This window comes from Takifugu rubripes, chromosome 16 (assembly GCF_901000725.2).
Source record: "Takifugu rubripes chromosome 16, fTakRub1.2, whole genome shotgun sequence".
NCBI classification, from domain to species: Eukaryota; Metazoa; Chordata; class Actinopteri; order Tetraodontiformes; family Tetraodontidae; genus Takifugu; species Takifugu rubripes.
In genome coordinates this window covers 9688914-9707927 of record NC_042300.1, presented here as the reverse complement: position 1 = coordinate 9707927, position 19014 = coordinate 9688914, and the positions used below count along the sequence as shown (strand labels likewise).

General features: G+C 42.5%; 3 protein-coding genes and 3 non-coding genes across 10 annotated transcripts; 3 read left to right on the top strand and 3 right to left on the bottom strand.

The window, feature by feature from the left end:
• Positions 1–172: 172 nt before the first annotated feature.
• On the top strand, positions 173–11469 carry LOC101062706 (neurofilament medium polypeptide-like). The gene is made up of 9 exons (XM_011612127.2): positions 173–221; positions 1817–1915; positions 2168–2352; positions 3256–3570; positions 3638–3775; positions 3872–3950; positions 8066–8343; positions 8529–9030; positions 10691–11469. The coding sequence occupies exons 4-8, from the start codon at positions 3340–3342 to the stop codon at positions 8973–8975; spliced, it is 1173 nt and encodes a 390-aa protein (XP_011610429.2). The 5' UTR covers positions 173–221; positions 1817–1915; positions 2168–2352; positions 3256–3339; the 3' UTR covers positions 8976–9030; positions 10691–11469.
• Positions 11470–12631: 1162 nt separating this feature from the next.
• Positions 12632–13832, bottom strand: LOC105417573 (uncharacterized). Of its 2 annotated transcripts, XM_011612134.2 has the most exons (3): positions 13656–13832; positions 13425–13540; positions 12632–13175 (listed from the first exon to the last, which is right to left on the bottom strand). In XM_011612134.2, exons 2-3 carry the CDS (start codon positions 13536–13538, stop codon positions 12666–12668), a joined length of 624 nt encoding a protein of 207 aa, XP_011610436.1. In that variant the 5' UTR covers positions 13539–13540; positions 13656–13832; the 3' UTR covers positions 12632–12665. The 2 variants fall into 2 exon arrangements, with proteins under 2 accessions (XP_011610436.1, XP_029705544.1); XM_029849684.1 differs by lacking the exon at positions 13656–13832 and having other exon boundaries at positions 13425–13565.
• Positions 13833–14509: 677 nt separating this feature from the next.
• trnad-guc (transfer RNA aspartic acid (anticodon GUC)) lies at positions 14510–14581 on the bottom strand. Its single transcript has one exon. It is a non-coding gene; the product is annotated as a tRNA-Asp (tRNA).
• A 566-nt stretch (positions 14582–15147) lies between these two features.
• Positions 15148–15338, top strand: LOC115253102 (U2 spliceosomal RNA). Its single transcript, XR_003891411.1, has one exon. It is a non-coding gene; the product is annotated as a U2 spliceosomal RNA (small nuclear RNA).
• A 565-nt stretch (positions 15339–15903) lies between these two features.
• Positions 15904–17043, bottom strand: gtf2h5 (general transcription factor IIH, polypeptide 5). 4 transcript variants are annotated; one of them, XM_011612135.2, is made up of 3 exons: positions 16975–17043; positions 16549–16617; positions 15904–16392 (listed from the first exon to the last, which is right to left on the bottom strand). In XM_011612135.2, the coding sequence occupies exons 2-3, from the start codon at positions 16581–16583 to the stop codon at positions 16212–16214; spliced, it is 216 nt and encodes a 71-aa protein (XP_011610437.1). In that variant the 5' UTR covers positions 16584–16617; positions 16975–17043; the 3' UTR covers positions 15904–16211. The 4 variants fall into 4 exon arrangements, with proteins under 4 accessions (XP_011610437.1, XP_003971794.2, XP_011610438.1 ...); XM_003971745.3 differs by having other exon boundaries at positions 16945–17010; XM_011612136.2 differs by lacking the exon at positions 16975–17043 and adding an exon at positions 16783–16862.
• A 1352-nt stretch (positions 17044–18395) lies between these two features.
• LOC115253101 (U2 spliceosomal RNA) lies at positions 18396–18586 on the top strand. Its single transcript, XR_003891410.1, has one exon. It is a non-coding gene; the product is annotated as a U2 spliceosomal RNA (small nuclear RNA).
• Positions 18587–19014: the final 428 nt, after the last annotated feature.

Sequence of the window (19014 nt, the reverse complement as noted above, 5' to 3'; positions counted from 1 at the left end):
AACTTTTGACCAAAATCTCTCCTTCAACTCACACATTATATTAGTCTCTAGAAGTGCCTTTTTTCACCTGAGGAACATCACAAAGATCAGGAAATGATGCTGAAAAGTCCAGCATTTGTTACTTCCAGGCTGGACTATTCTAACTCTTTATTATCAGGGTGTCCAAACAACTCTAAGAAGCCTCCAGCTGATCCAAAATGCTGCAGCCAGAGTTCTGACAGGTATTGACAAAAGAGATCACATAACTCCTGTACTGGTGTCTCTTCATTGGCTGCCCGTTAAATTTAGAATAATTTTTAAAACCCTTCTTTTGACCTACAAGGTCCTCAGAGGCCTAGCTCCATCCTACCTGGAGTTTGTTTGTTTTTGTTTGTTACTAATTCTATAGTTCCAGTTACTATCATAGACAGACAAATTATCATACTTAGGGGGTCGTCTAATCGTTAGGTCACATCTTAGCTATGCTGTTATAGACCAAGGCTGCCGGGGTCCAGAAACATGATCACCTGACAGACCTCTGTCACCCCACTGGGTCATGGTTTCCTCTCCTTTCCTTTCCTCCTCCTCATCAAGCAGACTAGTTATGCTGATTCCTGTGTAGTTTTTCTGCCCCCCCCCCCTTCTCTATTCGTTTACAGGTATCGCCGCCTTTGGAGCTGCATGATGACCTCTGGCCCCGCTGACCCGTTGTATAGTGTATTTTTGTGTGTTTCTGTGCCTCTTCCTCTCCTTATTCCCCTTCCTCTCCTACCTATCCTATCCTCTACCTGTCCTCCCCCTTCTCCTCCCTCACTACCCAGCCGGCCATCAGCAGGAGGGTCCCCCTACATGAGCCTGGTCCTGCTCAAGGTTTCTTCCTGTTAAAGGGGAGTTTTTCCTTGCCACTGTTGCTTGTCTGGGGTTAGGCCCTGTGATTCTGGAAAGCGCCTTGAAACAATTTTGATTGTATAAGACGCTATATAAATAAAGATTGATTTGGCTATAATTATCTGGAACCTCCAGTCACTGAGAAGTGATGAAGCCTCTTGGATGTGAGGGGAAACATCTTCAAGTTGCTATGATTCAACTACCAGAACACCTTCCTCAGCTTCTTCAGGGCAATTACTTGACAGAGCAATGACAGTGATATACGCATGTCACTGCTTCACCATCAGATGTTCTAGGATTAAAGGAACAAAACCAGCAAATGGAGGTTCCTGTTTGATGCAGCTGCAGGAGGAGTGAGGGCAGCACTGCAGGAGATCCCATCTTCCTGTACATTTGCAGATACCTACACAAACACAGCATAACTGTGTAATCAAAGCTTGGATGTTATTCAAATAATGCTTTGAAACCATATAAAATTAACATTTAAGGCACTCAAAAAGTTAAATTAACTTAGTACAAGTTTGTCTATTTTCACAAATACAGCATCTAATTTTTATTGCTATGAAAATGATGGATTTAAATTTAGAGAACCCTAAACTATCTGCACCACCCCCATCGTCATCACCGTCTTCCTCTGCATCATCTGCAACTAGTCATCCGTCGCATCACAGTCTAAAACAGTTGTTACAATGTTCTGATTTAAGCTGCTGTCACGGATCACATACAGAGCACACTCATAGCCAAGAGGTTTCAGAGCGTTCTAGGTCACCCAAATGCATTAGTTTGTCTCCTAACATGGAAGCACCGGAAATCAAGATTTCTCCTACCTCTAACAATAGGAAAGGTAAAGTTAATAGTTTACAAAGTAGTGCTCTTCTGGGTGTGTTACACGGGTACGAGCACTGGTACTGGTACAGCATATTAAACTTGAGCTTTCTCTCCCTTGCAGGCCGTGCTGAGTTGGGGGCTCTGCCTCGCGGACCACTTGCACCAAAGTGCCCGAAGCCTTGTGATGGTCTCACAACAGCAGAGAGGAAGAACCAGAAAGGTAAAAGTAATTTTAATGGAAAAACAAATAACTGATTTTTCCATTTCAGTTGCTGGCACAAAACATTTTGAACCTTTTTTGAACAGAGAATCATCAATTGTAAACAGTCTTTTTTTTTTTTAATCATCACTAATATAATTTTGAATTTGTCAGTCTTTATCCTCAACAGTCATATTGACATAAAACAAATGTAAATGTCCACTTGCGCCACTGGTATTTTTGCTACAGTAAAATCAAATCTTCTCTACCCAGAGCACCAGAAGCCTCTTACTGCTGCCACAACAGCCAAAAGGAGCATAAATCCCAAGAATGAAAATCTAATAATAAAGGCGCTGCTTGCAAGTCAACAAGTGCAAATTAAGCGTTTGAGGAATGTGAACGTTGAGCTTCAAAATGAGATTGAGAGTGTGAAGAAAGAGAATCGAACACTGAAACAGGTGAGTCCATCACTGCTTTTGTCTTTAAGATGTAAGTTTCTTCCTCTACATCTGTGAAGCGACAGGGAAATTTATCCAGTCAGCAGCCCGTCAATAGGCGCGTTTCCACTACACAGCGTTGACTATACGATTTGGTTCCACAGTTTGGCGCAGTATGGTACGGTTACGCTAGTTTTCCAATACACCACCTCTACGATGTGGGCGGGGTCTTTAAATGAGGCGGTCCAAATGATGCAATAATTGATTACAATCAGAGATAAAATTCAAAGGCTTTACAAGGAGGAAAATTCAGAATGTAGCAAGACCGAAACCCACTCGCACGCAGCTGAAGTAGGAAACTGCGAAATGCAACATGATCTTTTTAAACAATGCCAACGTTACGTTAGTTTATCAAATGTTGTCGATTGTCACAAAACATATAGCTAGCTATATAGCTAGTTTTAAACAACTCCGTTTGATTATACCACTTCCAATCCCTTGTATAAAAAAAACTTCTAATCCTTCCTGTTTATCCCACTTTGTTCCTTGATTCTCTGGTAATCGTCTTTGGTGTTTTTAGCTTTTATCGGTATCCTGTTTGTTTCCTCTGAGCTTCCATTGGTAACTTCCAGCTAAACCTCATTTCAGGTCTCGCTATGTAGCTCCATCTTCCTCCGTCTGCCACACAGTTCAAAAACTGTACCTCATTGTTTGACCATGGTATAACCTTATTTGTAGTCAGTGAAATTACCATTATACTGACTTTTACCCTCATGGCTCATCAGTAGCATCATGGAACACAACCCCACATAGAATATTTTTTACCAGCCACCACTGAGTATATTGGAGAATATTATATGCGTAAGCGGTTTGATTTTTTAAAACCTTCATGAGTTCCTAAAAAATATATTTTTCATTCTGCAGGTTCAAGCACGTTTGCAGAACAAAGTAGTTACAGAAAACAAGTTTGAGGAGCTAAAGGCACAATACGCCCAAGACACTCACGTGATGCAGGAACAGCTCAGAAGATACAAAAAGCAGCTGCGAGCAGCTGAGCAGACGATAAAAGACAACAACCAGACGATTCTGAAGGCACAGATGAAAGATAAAAAGAATGAGCAGACCATCGCACACATGCAACAGCTGCTGGCTAAGAAAGACCTGGAGACCAGAGAAAAGCTGCAAGGAGAATTAGAAAAAGAGAGAAAAGTGGCCCAGGAGGCGGAAGAGAGGGCTGCGGTATGTTCATTTGCTAATTATCTGCAAGTTTTCAGAAACTGAACATATTATTTTCTGTGTTTAATAGACGATAGAACGAAAAGCTGAATTGGCCAACAATTTACATCGAAAATTACTTCTTGCGGAGAAGAAAAAATCAGCAGCTGCAGTTGAGGAAATTTCCGTCCTCATGGAAAAGGTGCGGGATCTCAACCACGTGCTCATGGTCAGTGCACAAAATTCTGCTTGTGGTGTAGCATAGTGTGTCTCTTCGTTTAAATGATATGTGGATTTTTCTATCTGATCTTCGACCACAATCTAGGTCAAAAACACAAAGACTCCTGCTGATTCTGGGATGAAAGAAGTAACAAAAGTAAAGCAGGATAACACAAAGGAGAAAGGTACATTGTTCTTTTAAGACAACTTAATACTTGTACTATGTGGTTTGAAAAACCAAAACGGAGATTAATTTCTTGTATAATTTGTGTTGGACAGACTTCGGCAGGGAGGTCAAAAAAGCAGAGACCGACAAGGGGACTCAAAGCTTTTCGAAACCTCTGGCCACTTTCAAAACTGATACTGACACCTATAAAAAGACAGATGAGGGCAAAATTGGTACCCTGAGTTCTTCCAAACCTTGGTCCACCATCAAAACTGGCACTAACACCCAAGAAAAGCCAAAAGACACCAGAAACGGGACCCTTCCTGATGCCAAAACTGCCAATGAAACCAAGGAAAAGACTCCCGGTGAATCTCCATTAACACAGGTAAAATCACTTCACTTCCCTCAGGGAAACCCCCCAGAAGCAGTGCAGTCAAAGTTGTCGTCAGAGACGAACGCAAATACCAATGAGAAGCAGATGGTCCAGAGTTCTGTGTTTGGTGACTCAATACCTGCAGCAGGGGTTAAGGCACCCCAAAATCAAAGCTGTACTTCTTCAAAAGGTTACCTGAACAAGGGGGTGGAAACAAAGACAGTGAGAACGAGGGAACGTGAGAACTCTTACTCCCTAGAAAAATTATTGGGCCCAAGACAAGGATCAGATGGCGATAATAGAAACATACTCGACGATTTTGACACACCATCAAGTCTAAGATCACGCAGAATCAGCTAGATCAGCTTCAGTATCACAAATCGCCGTCCTGTCAACCTGAAGCACCCCCCTCCTCCAGCCCCAATGGCCAACATATTTTTAGACTTGTACATTTTCAACCAAACAATTAAGGGTGTAAATTACCGTAAAACACCGTAAGAAAATAATTCAGGAAAAACTATCAGAAAGTTCGGAAGACTAAGAAAATGTTATGTCTACGTCTAAAAAAACAAAAGACAATGCTGAACCAAAAGCCATGTAGGCAGAGGGAGTCCAGTGGAACCAGGGCCAGCTCTCAGCATATCCTGCCATCTTCTAGAGGGGGCTTCTGCCTCAAGCCCTAGCAAAACATCCATCAATAAATTCAAATTTAAAAGACAAGAGGTTTCTAGGCAGGGGTCACTTGAGAATGCCTTTTGTAGCTGGGAATTCCAGAGGTGTTCAGTTTTGAGTCTGGTTTTATGAATTTTATTTAAACATTTTACTCACCTTAGTCAATGTTATTTTAGTGTACATGTTTTTAATAAAGATTTAAGTCATTCGAGCTATCAAGGAGCTGGTTTTTGTGGGATGGGGTGAAAACGATCTTGCCAAGGCTACAATAAGGGTAAAGCTACGGATCAGTGATTCAAAGCCTTCAATACAGAGGGAACAGTGGACCCACAGGCCGACACTTGAGCCTACTAAGCACCCCAAAGAGTGGAGAGAGCTCATGGTGAGAATTAATGGCCAGAGAAGAGAAACTGAACCGTGTTGTCAGTGGAGAGCAGCATCTATTCTATATATCCCCTATATAAACCTAAGCTAAGGAAAGCCTATGGTATCACTTATCGGGCAATAAACGCTAGTATTGATTGTTCAACACGTATTACTGCTTACCAATAACAGAAACTAGTTACATACTTGTTAATGTTCATCCCTACTACCTGCTGTGTCTGTGCTGCTCTACGTCTGTCTACAAATATCACACTGCTTCTCATAACTTGAATGGTAGTAAACAAGACTCATAGTGCACTATTCATATTTATGTTGAGCTAAGCCATTGAGAGCAGCTGCCTGTTGTGGCCATGTCATGGTATATTCAAGTCTCTTTATATTTTCAGTGTGCTGACACCCCAGAATGCTGGTCTACTTGTGGTCCCCAGAGTCGCTAGGGGCAGAATGGGGGGCCGAGCATTTAGCTACCAGGCCCCCCTGCTGTGGAACCAGCTCCCTGTCCAGGTACGGGAGGCTGACTCCATCTCTACTTTGAAGATTAGATCCTCCCCTCCCCTTCCCTCCCCATGCACCTATGTGTCATCAAAGCCTTACATTTAATATACATGTAATGTGTCATCAAAGCCTTACATTTAATATACATGTAATGTGTCATCAAAGCCTTACATGTAATACACATGTAATGTGTCATCAAAGCCTTACATTTAATATACATGTAATGTGTCATCCAAGCCTTACATTTAATATACATGTAATGTGCCATCAAAGCTTTACATGTAATATACATGTAAAGCTTTGATGAGGCTGTATCAAACTATATCAAAGCATAAACAACAAAGCCAATATAAAGGGCAAGGTTGTCAAAGTTTAAGAAATAACATATTTAGATATAACTATATATCTAACTATATATTTAGTAGACAACCAAACGAAGCATATGCAACTGGAAAGCCCAGAACTTCCCGCATCACCCTCCTCCTCATCTTCCTTTTCCACATCTTTGACTGGTCGTCTGTCACATCACAGTATGAAACGGTCAAGTCCTGATTTAGATCGCAGTCAAACGTCTGATAGAGAACATTCAAAGAGTCGGGAATCCGTCTCAGAAGGTTCTCTATCACCCAAATGCAGGAGCCCATCACCTCCTAAAATAGAAGCTCAAGAATTAAATATTTCTTCTATCAACATTAAGAACGGTAAACAAAAAGTGCTTGTTGGCGTTTCACTGGTATCACTGGTATTATTGACCTCAAGTCTTTTCTCCCTTACAGCCTATTTTGGGTTTGAGCCTGGACTTCATGTTCCACATCCACCAAAGTGCCAGAATCCCCGTACTGTTGAGAAAAGAACCGAGAACAGCCAGAAAGGTACAGGCAATTTCACTGAAGTTATGGGGAAACAAAAATAAATGCTGCACTTTTGACTTAAAGCTTAAGAACGTGGATGAGCACAATAGCTAAATAACCAAACTCAACTGTGCTCTATTTAGCAGGCAGGTTTAGGCTCGGGACTGTGCCTTACGTTCCTCAGCCACCAAACTGCCAGAGGCCTACTGCTGTCAAGACCAACACTGAGAATGCAACTCTTAAAAACGAAAATGCAATGACAAAGAAGCTTCTTGCAACTCAAGAACTGCAGATGAAGCGTTTAAAGACTGTGATCGATGATCTTCAAACTCAGCTTGAGAAGGTCAAGTTCGAGAACCGAACACTAAAACAGGTGGGCCCACCCCTTATTGCTGTTGTATTTAAAATACATTTTTCTTCCTCGAAATTTGTATTTTTATGCCCTTTTATATATGTGCGACCTGTTAGATTGTAGTAGATTTTTTTTACTTTTTGAAGACTTAGTGGTGTCCTAAATTCCGTGGTTTTATCATTGTGCAGGCACAAGGGCGTCTGCAGCAGAGCAAAATTACAGAAAACAAGTTTGAGGAGCTAAAGGCACAGTACACCAAAGACACTCGCGCGTGGCAGGAGCAGCTCAGAAACTACAGAAGGCAGCTGCGAGCAGCTGAGAAGACAATAAAGGACAACAACCTGATCTTTCTGAAGGAACAAATTAAAGTGAAAAAGCATGAGCAGACCATCACACACATGCAACAGCTGCTGGCTAAGAAAGAGATGGAGACCAGAGATAAGATGCTACGAGAACTGGACAAACAGAAAAAAGTGGCCCAGGAGGCGGTGGAGAGAGCTGCGGTTTGTTCACCTGCGATGCCACGTTCATGCCAATTATTTACTGATCCATTTTCAAATGTTCCACAACCAGAACATGTCTGTGATTTGTAGGAGGTAGAACGCAAAGCTGACCTGACCAACAGTTTGCATCAAAAGCTACTACGAGCAGAGAAGAATAAAACAGCAGCCGCGACTGAGGAAATTTCCCTTCTCATGGAAAAAGTGAAGGATCTCAACAACAAGCTCGTGGTCAGTCTGCACGCAACGTTTTTGGCTTGTAGAACGGTGTGAGCCTCTGTTTGACCATCAGATTGTTGACTTTTCTTCAGATTGAGGGAAAAGCCCAAAGAAACCCAAACACTGGAGCTCACTTCGTAATGAATGAAATAACGAAGAAAATAAAGAACACAAAGGAGAAAGGTATGGACTTTTTAAATGATCTTCTCAGGATATCCGCATGTCTTTACCACTTTGGTTTGAAATACCAAATTGGAATTAATCTCTGGTATAACTTGTGTATGACAGACTCCGGCAGAGAGACCATGAGGAGGCAGGAGTCTGAAAGAACCACACAGGGATGGTCTAAGCATATGCGCTCTGTTAAAACCTACACTAAAGCCAGTGTAAAGACAGACGAGACCAGAAAAAGCTCTTCAAATCATCTGCATGCTGCTAAAACCTACATGAAAACCAGTGAAAAGCCAGATGAGACCAAAGCAATTGTCCTGGGTGGGTCCAATCCTGTTGACAAAGCTGACTCTGAGCCCACTGAAAAGACTCCTGATGATTCTCCACCATCACAGGTGAACCCGCTTCACCTCACTTCCAAATTTCCACATCAAAATATTGGTCAATATTTCTCAGGACATATTTTCACTAGAGATGCTAAAACTGCTTTTTAGGTCCAGGGCCCCTGTGAAAGTAGGCTGAAAACGTATTTAGACCTGCTTGTACAGAAGTTAATTCATGTTCTTGATTTTATACGCAGAAACCAACAAAGCTAGAGGAGAGCCAGCTGAACAATGGTGAACAGCAGGAGCACGAGGAGAAAAAAGAGAAGAGGCGCAAAAAACAGGACACAAAGCGAAGCTCCCCAGAAGTGGAGAAGCCAAAGAGCCTCGGTGAAGATCAGATGTTGTCAGAGATGACTGCCATCAGCAGAGAGGAGCAGATGGACCAGAGCGCGGCGACTGGTGTCTCAAGGCCTGCATCATCGAGTCAATGCTCTACCGAGGGAATCGCTGTGCTTTCTTTAAAAAGTTGGACTTCACAAAGATCCCTGAACAAAGAAGTGGAAACGGACGCAGTGAAGATGATAGAAAGCCTGGATGATCATTCCTTCCAGGACAAATTACTGGGCCAAAGACAAGGACCAGCTGGTGATGCACAAAACCTGCTAGATGATCCTGACGACAATCAACAAACGGCAGCTTGAAGAAAACTGGATCAGCTTCGGTGGAATCCCCTCCAGGCCTAATGAGTGACTTCGTGTAAGAAGAACCTCATCATGAGAATGATTACATGTCTCACAAAACATGTGAGACATTCCGCTCCTTCACAGAGGAATGTTTGATTTAAAAACCAATAGTCAGGAAATAAAATTAAACAACCAACTATAGAGAAAATCAATAAAAGAAACAAAAGAAAAGAAAAAGACCAAATTAGACACACACAGACACACAAGGTGCCAGGAGGGTCAATGCTTGTGCTGAAAATTCAATTTCCCTATGAGGGGATGAATAAAGTAAATCTTGAAAATGCTATTTTGAAACAAGTGAGCGATTCATTCATGCCTGTCACCATGACGGCAGCTGGGATGGACTCCAGCTGAATATCCCTAATACAAGAGGCTACGTGTAACAGATAGACGTATGTATGTTATACCATGGCTGTACGTCATCTGTGGGGAAGGATGTCCAAGTTTTCGCTGTCGTACTATCTTACCCCAGTCATCTTACCCCGGTCGTACTATCTTACCCCAGTCATCTTACCCCGGTCGTACTATCTTACCCCAGTCATCTTACCCCAGTCATCTTACCCCGGTCGTACTACCTAACCCCTACGTTACCATAGGGTTGCAACACAATTTCCTCATCTTTTGGATACTTCTCAGTGCTTCCATTGTCCCATCTCCCTCTTCTCTTGGACCAGTCCTCTTCACTAACTTCTGTCTCCTCTGGTTTCATGGATAAATAAAGCTGAGTGTCATCAGCATAACAATGAAAATTTATCCCATGCTGCTGAATAATGTTCCCAAAGGGAAGCCTGTACAAGGTGAAAAGGATTGGTCCAAGTACAGAGCCTTGAGGAACTCCGTGGCTAACCCTACTGTATGAGGAGGGAACACCATGGACATGGGCAAACTGGTATCTATCAGATAAATATGATCTAAACCAGTCTAGTGCTGCAGCAGAACCAGCATAGAGACCAGTCCATGATCTGAAGCTATGAGAAGATCATTAGTAACTTGAAGAAGTGCTGTTTCTGTGTTGTGATGAGCTCTAAAGCCTGACTGAAACATCTCAAACAGCCTGTTTCTCTGCAGGTGCTCCAGTAACTGGGTCACCACCACCTTCTCTAGAACTTTAGAGATAAAAGGAAGGTTGGATATCGGCCTATAATTTGCTAATACGTCAGGATCCAGTGGTTTTCATGTGGTTCCATGTTTTTTTAAGCAACAGCTTAATCACTGCCACCTTGTAGGACTGGGGTACTTAACCTGTCATTAAGAACCATTGATCTGGTCCAGGATAGAGCTGCCTATCAATGATAAAACATCCTTCAACAGGTGTGTTGGGATGGGATCTAAAAGACACGTGGTGGTCTTGGATTTATGAATTTGCGAAGACGCCTCAGAAAAATATATAGGGCTGAAGGAGTTTAAGGGCTCGTTGGAGAACCTGTATGTTCCCACAGTCAACACATCTGGTGATGGTCCAGTTGTTGGGATGGTCTGGTCGGCTTTCTCTCTGATAGCTAGAACTTTATCAGTGAAGAAGCTCATGAAGTCTTCACCACTAAGGGAAGAAGGGATACGTGGATCTAATACACTGACTCTTGGTTAATTTGGCCAGTGCTGAAAAGAAAGTTTTAATGGTAAATCATTCAAATGTAAATATTCAACTTGACTTTTTTCCCTCTTGCCTTTAGAGACATGGTGGTTAATCAACCAAACCCTGGACGGTGTCCTGAGCCCTCCGCTGTCACTACGGCGTCTCCAGGACTGTCTGCAGACTTCACAGTACGGTTGGTCTCCAGAAAGGAAGTAAAAGTCCACAACCTCCTCCTGAATGTGGATAAAGCTAAAGATCATAACTTCAGGAAAAACCAGACAAGCTCCACGTCAGAGCTGTGAAGGTTGTAGGTGGCACAAAATTCGTATGCACTTGAGGTGCTTCTGTTGGTTTTCCCACATACGATCGACGTCATCGTTGCCCTGGAACAGATGGACCTGGTTCGCATCCATTCCCGCCGGTCCTTTCAGTGTGTCTGACCTTCTGGACACGCACAAAGGTTTCCTGGGCCCCAACTGTGATTCTCCTTGCATAATGGGACAGGTCCCTTTTGGTGACATGCCTCTCTATATGCTGGCTATCTGAAAGGGAGTCGGCCATGTCTGGGAGTCCCGCACGCAGAGAGTAACCGCAACGATACAGGAAAGCGCTCGTTTTCCCGCGCTGGGCACGCAGCTCCGGGACACCGCAGGCTGTAACGCCACACTTGCCTATCACTCCAGGCACTTCTGGGGGATGAAACCACACCCTGTCATCCTTCAGGACCTTCCTCCACTTCATCCTTTCCATGTTTGTCCTGAAAGGATGCCGCCTTCCGGAAGAGTCCATTGGTTTCATCCTCTTTCAGCCGTGCAACGTCAGGCTTTGGGAGCAGACTCCCACATTTTGTGCCATCCCTCATAAGTCACCTAATAAGAAAACACACGACTTTATCCGACAGTCACCGATTACTCAAACTTGAGCTTGTTTTTAATTGTCCTCTCGGGAGCCGCCACCGGAACCTTGAATATAACCAGCATTTTAGTGTAAGCTTTGATATTGGCACACTTTAATGCCCTGGATCTGGAGCAAAGAGTCACCTTGATGTGATGTTCAGGTGGTGATCTTGATGGTGGAGTGGTGCTTCTGACTGACTGGCTCTGATTTCCTGACGAGAATGTATTTGCAGAATCTTTTCAGAGAGCTGGTGGCTATGTCATTTTCGGCCATGACCAACCATTGCTTCAGAGGTGTGTGTGCTTCCTGGGCCGTTCTCCTCATGGTCACTTCCACATTGAGGGTCAGGCTGAAGTCGCATAAATGGCTCTGTCCACACACATCTCTAGATGGCAGGAGACTTGTGGGAAGAACTGAATGTACTGTACTTGAGGTAATCCTTAACCCACTCATCATTTATTGGTTCCATCTCTGGCCGTTGCTTTTCTTTAACGTGGCGATGATACTGAAATATCACATTGAATTATGAATCACTTAACGGGACAAGACTGTGCAAAGATTTATTTTGTTTAGAACAGCACACTTACTATTTAATGTAGCCAACATAATTTTCCACCAGCCAGTGAAACCTTTCGCCTAATGTGGTGAGAGCCTCAGTGTTTGGACAGTATATTTTTCCTTTGTACTGGCTGTGGCCAGTCTCCACCGTCCTGAACTGTCCGCAAGCTCTACAAGAATTAGTAGTGACCGTCCGATTATACTTTTTTTGTTTCACATCCGAGAGTGGAAACATGGGGCTCTGGAGCAGGAGAAGTGTTATCAGAGGCAATGGTCAGCTGCGGTACCAAAACAAGCTGCGGCACTACAAACTTCGGCAGAATGGGCCTCTCTCTGTTGGGAGCTGAGGAATCTGGAGCTTGTGTGACCGAGGACTGAAAGAGGGTGGCTGATGGTCCACTGGAGGCAACTGCAGGATCAATTCACCGCACCCTCGGTTTTGCCTGTCCAGCTGTTTTTGCTGGCATATGGTATGTGTGCAGCTGGTAACTGGGGGCTGCTGTTGGTACTGTGGCAGAGAGATGGGTTTTGTTTTTGCAAAGGGCAATGGGTCAGCTGCCACTGGCCGTTGCACACCTTGCAAAAGAACAGACACCTCCTGACCCTTCAGCCGTTGGTTATACCACTGCATGAGGGTGGTCTGGTTCACTACACGTTGAAGGGTTGTCTGCTGCATTAGTGTCCCATTGCACAGAACCAGCTGCCGGATCTTTTTGTAGTCCTGTAAAATTAGAGACCATCGAGATACGCTGTGTTCTCTTTTTTTTGGGGCTTGTGTGAATGTTGCACAGCCTCACGAAGATGGTCTCAATCAGGCGACAGCAGTTTGGCCACTGAGCTGGTGAACCACTTGAGCCAAGAACACACCGTTTTGTGCTTTCTACCCCAGGAGTGAACACAGCCTTCTTTTTAGGAGACCTGAAGCGTCCAGTTAGCAACCGGTCCTGATGTCTTGCAGCATACACAATCCTGTCTTTGTCAGATTTGTCAAGACTCTGCCACAAACCCAGAATGGTGCTAACTTGTTGATTGTTCAGGGTCAATCCCGTCTGCTCTCGTAGCTCCACCAAGTATTCAGCCAGTTCATCTACACGGTCCGTTCCAGGAATGCTGCGGTTGTCTACAGCCTGGAAAATAAAAACTGATATTTAGGTTCTGTGGCATCACAATTTCCTTGTCACGACTTAAATTCTTGCAGACAGACAGATGTCAGGGACCCGACGAGAACCCAAATGTGAGACCGGAGTTCAACGGAACACAGCTTTATTATCAGGAATAGACAGCAGACAGGATTCACTGGGGAGCAGGCAGGATAGAATAGTTGGGGAAGGTTGAAGGTGATCTATAGATCGACTGAGAATTTATTTATCACTTACATCCTGTTGTGAAGAGGACATGGAAGAAGGAAGCTGGGGCTGAAGCAAAACTGTAGATGACTGAAGAGGAGGCACTGCTGGAGGATGTGGAGTCCCATTAGTGAATGAAGGCATGCCTGAAAAATAGGAGAAATGTATGGAGTTGTGAATGTGCTGTCAGTGTCAGCAGTCAACCTCTCATTGGAAATGAATTTTTCTATATTTGCAGTCTTTCTTTTTAATTGTAGTCACCTTGTGAGTGTGAAAGCCACAATTGCACCCCTGTGGCTCTCTCACCAGTGTCATTTGACCCCTCAGCTGCAGAGGGCACTTTTCTATCTGTAACAACAAAAAAATCTTACTCTTGTTTCACATGACACAATAGCTGACTAATAAATGTGTAAACGCCCTACTGAATGTAACAGTTCACCGTGTTAAGTTCTTCCGAGGGATTTTTATCCAGCTAATAGTTATAAATCTAGATAGATTATATCCTTCCTGTCTGTACCTGAGGGAAAAATGTTTTAGGTTGGTCGTTTTACCTTAGTGTAAAGGTCATGCCATTTCTTTTGTCTGGGAGCAGGCCTGTTGCCTCAAGTTGATGGCCAGACGCCTGTGGTGGCAAATGACCTCAAGCACGACAGCCACTCTTTTTTTGGTAGACATTTTTCATGTTATAACATAACATTGTTATAACATAACAAGTAATCAGAAACGACGCACTCCAGCGTACAACTGCCAAAGAAAACAAGCAATTTCATCGGCGGAAAAAAATACAACCAGCTAAAGCTACGGCAGCAACTGCACAAACTTTATTGCAAAACTCCCGATGTTCAAGTTACATTAGCATTACAAATGCCTGACATGACTTGGACATATTGCATTAAGCATTTATGGTGATGTTTTATGTGAAATGAAAAAAAAAAACCTCAATTTGCGCACGTACCTTGTCAAAATCCACGGAGATGTCCGGAATAAACAGCGGGCAGATTTTTAAATTCTAAATAAACTCTAGGATCGATTGGCTTTTCCAAAGATTGAGACCGCCGCGTTGTTTTTCCTCATCAGACATATTTTTACAGCTCGGAGAAAAAAGAAAAAACTTACTCCCCGTCGGGGAATCGAACCCCGGTCTTCCGCGTGACAGGCGGAGATACTGTCCACTATACTAACGAGGATGTTCTGTATCCATCTAATTTGAAGATTAAATTAGACAACATCCCTCTATTTGATAATGGCCAAAAGAAGATTTGAACCAGTACTTTCGAGTAATTAGGTGAAGGAGACATCGACCTGATTGGCTTGTTCTCTATTGGAATACACGAGTCGCTTCGTGACAATCGGTGATAATCGTTAATCGCTATGTTAGCGAGAAAGCCACAATGCGCGTTCTGAGCGAGACGTGACCTGAACAAACAGTTTAGCGACCAGTTAACGCGTAACTAGAATTTTATACAAATTTTTTATGATACGGCTGCCCATTGGACAAAATTAAACCACGTGACCTGACAAGGCTCAAAGCGGCGTTTAGAATCCTCGTTTTTTGTATTTTCTTTGTTTTTAGCGCAGCGCTAGCCTGTGTACCCTTTGCTAATGATAGCGATGAATATTTATTGCTGTTTTCCCACAACATTTATAAAGGCATACCACCATACAACACATACACCATACACCATACCACATACAACCATGAGTGAAAGTCATAGTGACGAGAATGGGCCCCTCCCTTCACCAGTTATGTGTTATCGCTTCTCGGCCTTTTGGCTAAGATCAAGTGTAGTATCTGTTCTTATCAGTTTAATATCTGATACGTCCCCTACCCGGGGACCATATATTAAATTGATTTTTGGAACAGGGAGATGGAATAGGGGCTTGCTCCGTCCACTCCACGCATCGACCTGGTATTGCAGTATCTCCAGGAACGGTGCACCCCCCTAATAATGTGCAGAGTTAATTTTAAATACAACTTTAAACTGACTGAATTGCGGATTTACCTCGCTCTCCAACTCTTCAAGAACCACTTGTTCAAAGGTGACATGATTAAGTTAATAATCCAAGCTTTAGTCACAGCGACCTCTCCCGACTGGAGTTGGCCTTTGCACCGCCCAGTTGTAGTTAAATGTACGGCCTTGTTTGTGTTAAAGAGAGTTGATCAAACTTAAGATTTAAAAACCCAGAAGTGTTTTATTTTTCAATCTCAAAAAGCGTTTAACGTGAGGATCAATAATAGAAAACACCAAGTTGTGGTGTGTCTCATGCTCCTGTCTCTCTCCGTTCACGTCAGTCTGCTCGACACCGAAGTAGACAGTTCAGCCTTCTGATTGGTTCAGACAGGCCTAGACCCTGGGCCAATCCGAAAACCTAATATAGTTTGTTAGGGCGCTTGAAGCGTAAAATTAGTGATTAATTACCAACGTTTTTATAATCCCAGTATTTCTACTAGATCCTGTATTATATTCATAAGCAGCAGATGACGATTACCAGAAATGCATCCAAATTGGGTAAAGAAAGGCTCGTAAATGTGATTTTAATGAGGGATTATTATACCAAAAGGCCAAGCAAGATGTTCCCTCTTTAAACTTTATGCACATAAACAACTGCACTCAAGGATTGTGACATTAACTTACAGGTAATGCATCTGGGAAAAGTTACTTTACACAAAGAACTGTTACTTGATCAACCAAAATAATAAATTAAAATGAAAACTATGTTTGGGTGACAGTAAATACACTCTACTACTTACAAACAAAATGCACTGGTCAGATTTTCCAATGATTAAAAAAAAATAGAAATCATTTTGTTAAGAGTTTATTTTTGCGTGATAGGAAAGGAATTCTGGTCCATCAACTCGCCAACTCTCTCCTGGAGAGTCTGAACCACCTCCGCTAATATAAAGAGGTGAGTTTCGTCAAGGTCCTTCAGGATGAACTTCTTTCCAAGAGCCATGGTCTCATCCAGGTGGAGGAGGAACTCTTTCATAGCAGGATCACTGGTCCAGGTGAACACATGAGAGAAAATAAAAACATGTTTTCACAAATGGAAAATAATAATAATGTGCCTCCTGTAGAAAGGCCATCTGTCTCAGGGAGATTGTCTTTTTGAGATACTTGATAAAGTATTCCTGGCAGTTTAAAGTTGAACTCACCACTCAATAAGAACGCCTTTGTGTACATTAACCATATTTACTGCTGCACTGACCAGAAGTGCTTCAAGCCTGTATGACATTAAATGCAGCACATTAGATTAACTAACAGATAACACTAATGTAGAAAGACCTAATCAAGGGAAATCTTATTGTGTATTGGGTTTTCACAACAAAAAAAACGTGTTTGCATTTATCGTTTTATAATTTGAGGTTTTTAAGCATATATATTACAACCTCCCTCCGGATGAGCTGGAGGAGGTAGCTGGGGAGAGGGAAGTCTGGGCTTCTCTCCTTAGGCTGCTGCCCCCGCGACCCGACCCCGGATAAGCGGTAGAGAATGGATGGATGGATGGATGGATATATTACAACCTCAAAAGTAAAACCTTAAATATTTACATGGTAAAGAAGAAATCGACGTTTACTGACCAGATTGCCCCTTGTTCTGATGGGTCTTCTTCTTCTTCTATTATATTTCGGACGTGTGGTAGCTTTTGGCGTGTTAGCGTCCTCTAGAGGTCAAAACTAGAAATTCAGGATCGTTGATACAGCTGAGGGAATTTGAAAGCGCCGCTCTCGATGGTCGGGATGACAGTCTAACCTTTGCTGCATTTGTGTAACGACAGTGAGGACTATTCTTACTGTTGTAACTGTTTTGTTTGTTTGTTTGTTTTACATCTCATTGTCGTTAAACTGCCATTACTTATGCTGTTGTTTTGGTTTCCATGGTAAAGCACTGACCTTTGCCCCAGTAAATGTGTGGTTCTGCCACTTGGTTTCTGAAAAGTGCTAGAAGGTAATTGAAATACATGTACTTGTAAATAAAACAGAGTTCAACTGAACGTTCCCAATGAGATTAACAGGAGGATTGTGCATAAGGCAAAAATTTGTTTTAATTTAGTAAAATTAAAGTAAAATTAAAGCTATCCATTTATTTCTCTTTAGGCCATGATATATTTTGTTTTTAAAAGTCTAAAATTATGTGATTAATAGTTACGTGACTTATATGCAAGTGTACCCTGATAGAGTCTGTTATGTGATGTTCCAGTTGTATTTTTGACAAGCTTATTTGGGTATAATGTGGCGTGTTCCATTTGTTTCCGCAGGGGACAGAGCACAACCGTTTTTCTCCCTTATACCCCTAAATAATACGAATTTTAATCAAAACTCTTGAAAACAGTAAATCCGACCTTGCAATCACGGTAGTCGCCGATAGCACAGCAGCGCCCCCAGTGGTGGGTTAAAAGCTGATCGAAGTGATCAGGGAAGAAAAACACTTCTCGAAAAATATTTCTGATATTATATTTTATATTTCTGCTATTGAAATGTAACATATGATATGGTAAATATGTTGTGACTGCTTTTAATTGCATTTTTATGGAACTTTGTTAAGTTCGTATGAGTTAAAATACGTACACGGTCTTGGTTGCGCTCACTAGAAGGAGCGTTCTGATACTGTCGAAACTTTTTCTCCATTTTATACAGGGTTAACAGTGTGTTGGCGTGTATCAATTCAATATTTACTAAATTATTAGGCCGAAAAAACAGCTATCCTGGCCTTACACGTACGAGGAAAATATGAAGTAATATTTTTGAAGGCGGAAGCCTATTGGCCAAATTTACGCCACGTGACCCTAAATGAGACAAAGCGGCGTTTAGAATCCTCGTTAATTTTTATTTCGTTTTTTTTTAACAGCGATATCATTTGTGTAGCTTTGTGCTAAAGTTTCTCTATATCGTATAGTTTTTGAGTGTTGTTTTATTTTTTTCCACAACATTGTGCCTACGTTTAACCGTGAGTGAAAGTCATAGTTACGGGTATCCGTTCCTCATTTCACCAGTTATGTGTTATCGCTTCTCGGCCTTTTGGCTAAGATCAAGTGTAGTATCTGTTCTTATCAGTTTAATATCTGATACGTCCCCTACCCGGGGACCATATATTAAATTGATTTTTGGAACAGGGAGATGGAATAGGGGCTTGCTCCGTCCACTCCACGCATCGACCTGGTATTGCAGTATCTCCAGGAACGGTGCACCCCCCTAATAATGTGCAAAATTAATTTAAAATGCAGCTCCATAGCGACCGATTACTTACAGATGAATCAAAATTCCGAACACTTCAAGAACCACTCGTTCCAATGTGACGGAATTAAGTTAAATAATCGAAGCTTTAGTCACAGCGACCTCCCCTCGCGAAAGGTGGTCTTTGCACCGCCCAGTTGCAGTTAAATTGAGTTGAAGGTCTTGTTGGTGAACAGGAGGCGTGGGTGTTGCTTTGAATTTAGACCGAACCCTTTATTAGGTCCCTGATAACAAGATTATTATTTATCGAGTGCAAAAACAAAATGAAAACAATTGTGCCAGATTCAGAGAGAGCTGAGACAAACCAGACAACAGTAACACCTTAATGAAGTCAAGACATGTCCAGTTACGAGACATCAGTGGTGCTGTTGGAGGACAAGAAGAGGG

What these genes read in the sequence shown, in the direction of transcription:
- LOC101062706 (XM_011612127.2), top strand. Translation starts at nt 3,340, where the DNA reads ATGCAGGAACAGCTCAGAAGATACAAAAAGCAGCTGCGAGCAGCTGAG. An exon ending in AGGCGGAAGAGAGGGCTGCG is followed by an intron (nt 3,571 to 3,637) that starts GTATGTTCATTT and finishes TGTGTTTAATAG; the next exon opens with ACGATAGAACGAAAAGCTGA. An exon ending in GGATAACACAAAGGAGAAAG is followed by an intron (nt 3,951 to 8,065) that starts GTACATTGTTCT and finishes TGTGTATGACAG; the next exon opens with ACTCCGGCAGAGAGACCATG.
- LOC105417573 (XM_011612134.2), bottom strand. Translation starts at nt 13,538, where the DNA reads ATGCCTTCATTCACTAATGGGACTCCACATCCTCCAGCAGTGCCTCCT. An exon ending in TGTCCTCTTCACAACAGGAT is followed by an intron (nt 13,176 to 13,424) that starts GTAAGTGATAAA and finishes TTTATTTTCCAG; the next exon opens with GCTGTAGACAACCGCAGCAT.
- gtf2h5 (XM_029849685.1), bottom strand. Translation starts at nt 16,628, where the DNA reads ATGTCATACAGGCTTGAAGCACTTCTGGTCAGTGCAGCAGTAAATATG. An exon ending in AAAGGCGTTCTTATTGAGTG is followed by an intron (nt 16,393 to 16,548) that starts GTGAGTTCAACT and finishes CACCTGGACCAG; the next exon opens with TGATCCTGCTATGAAAGAGT.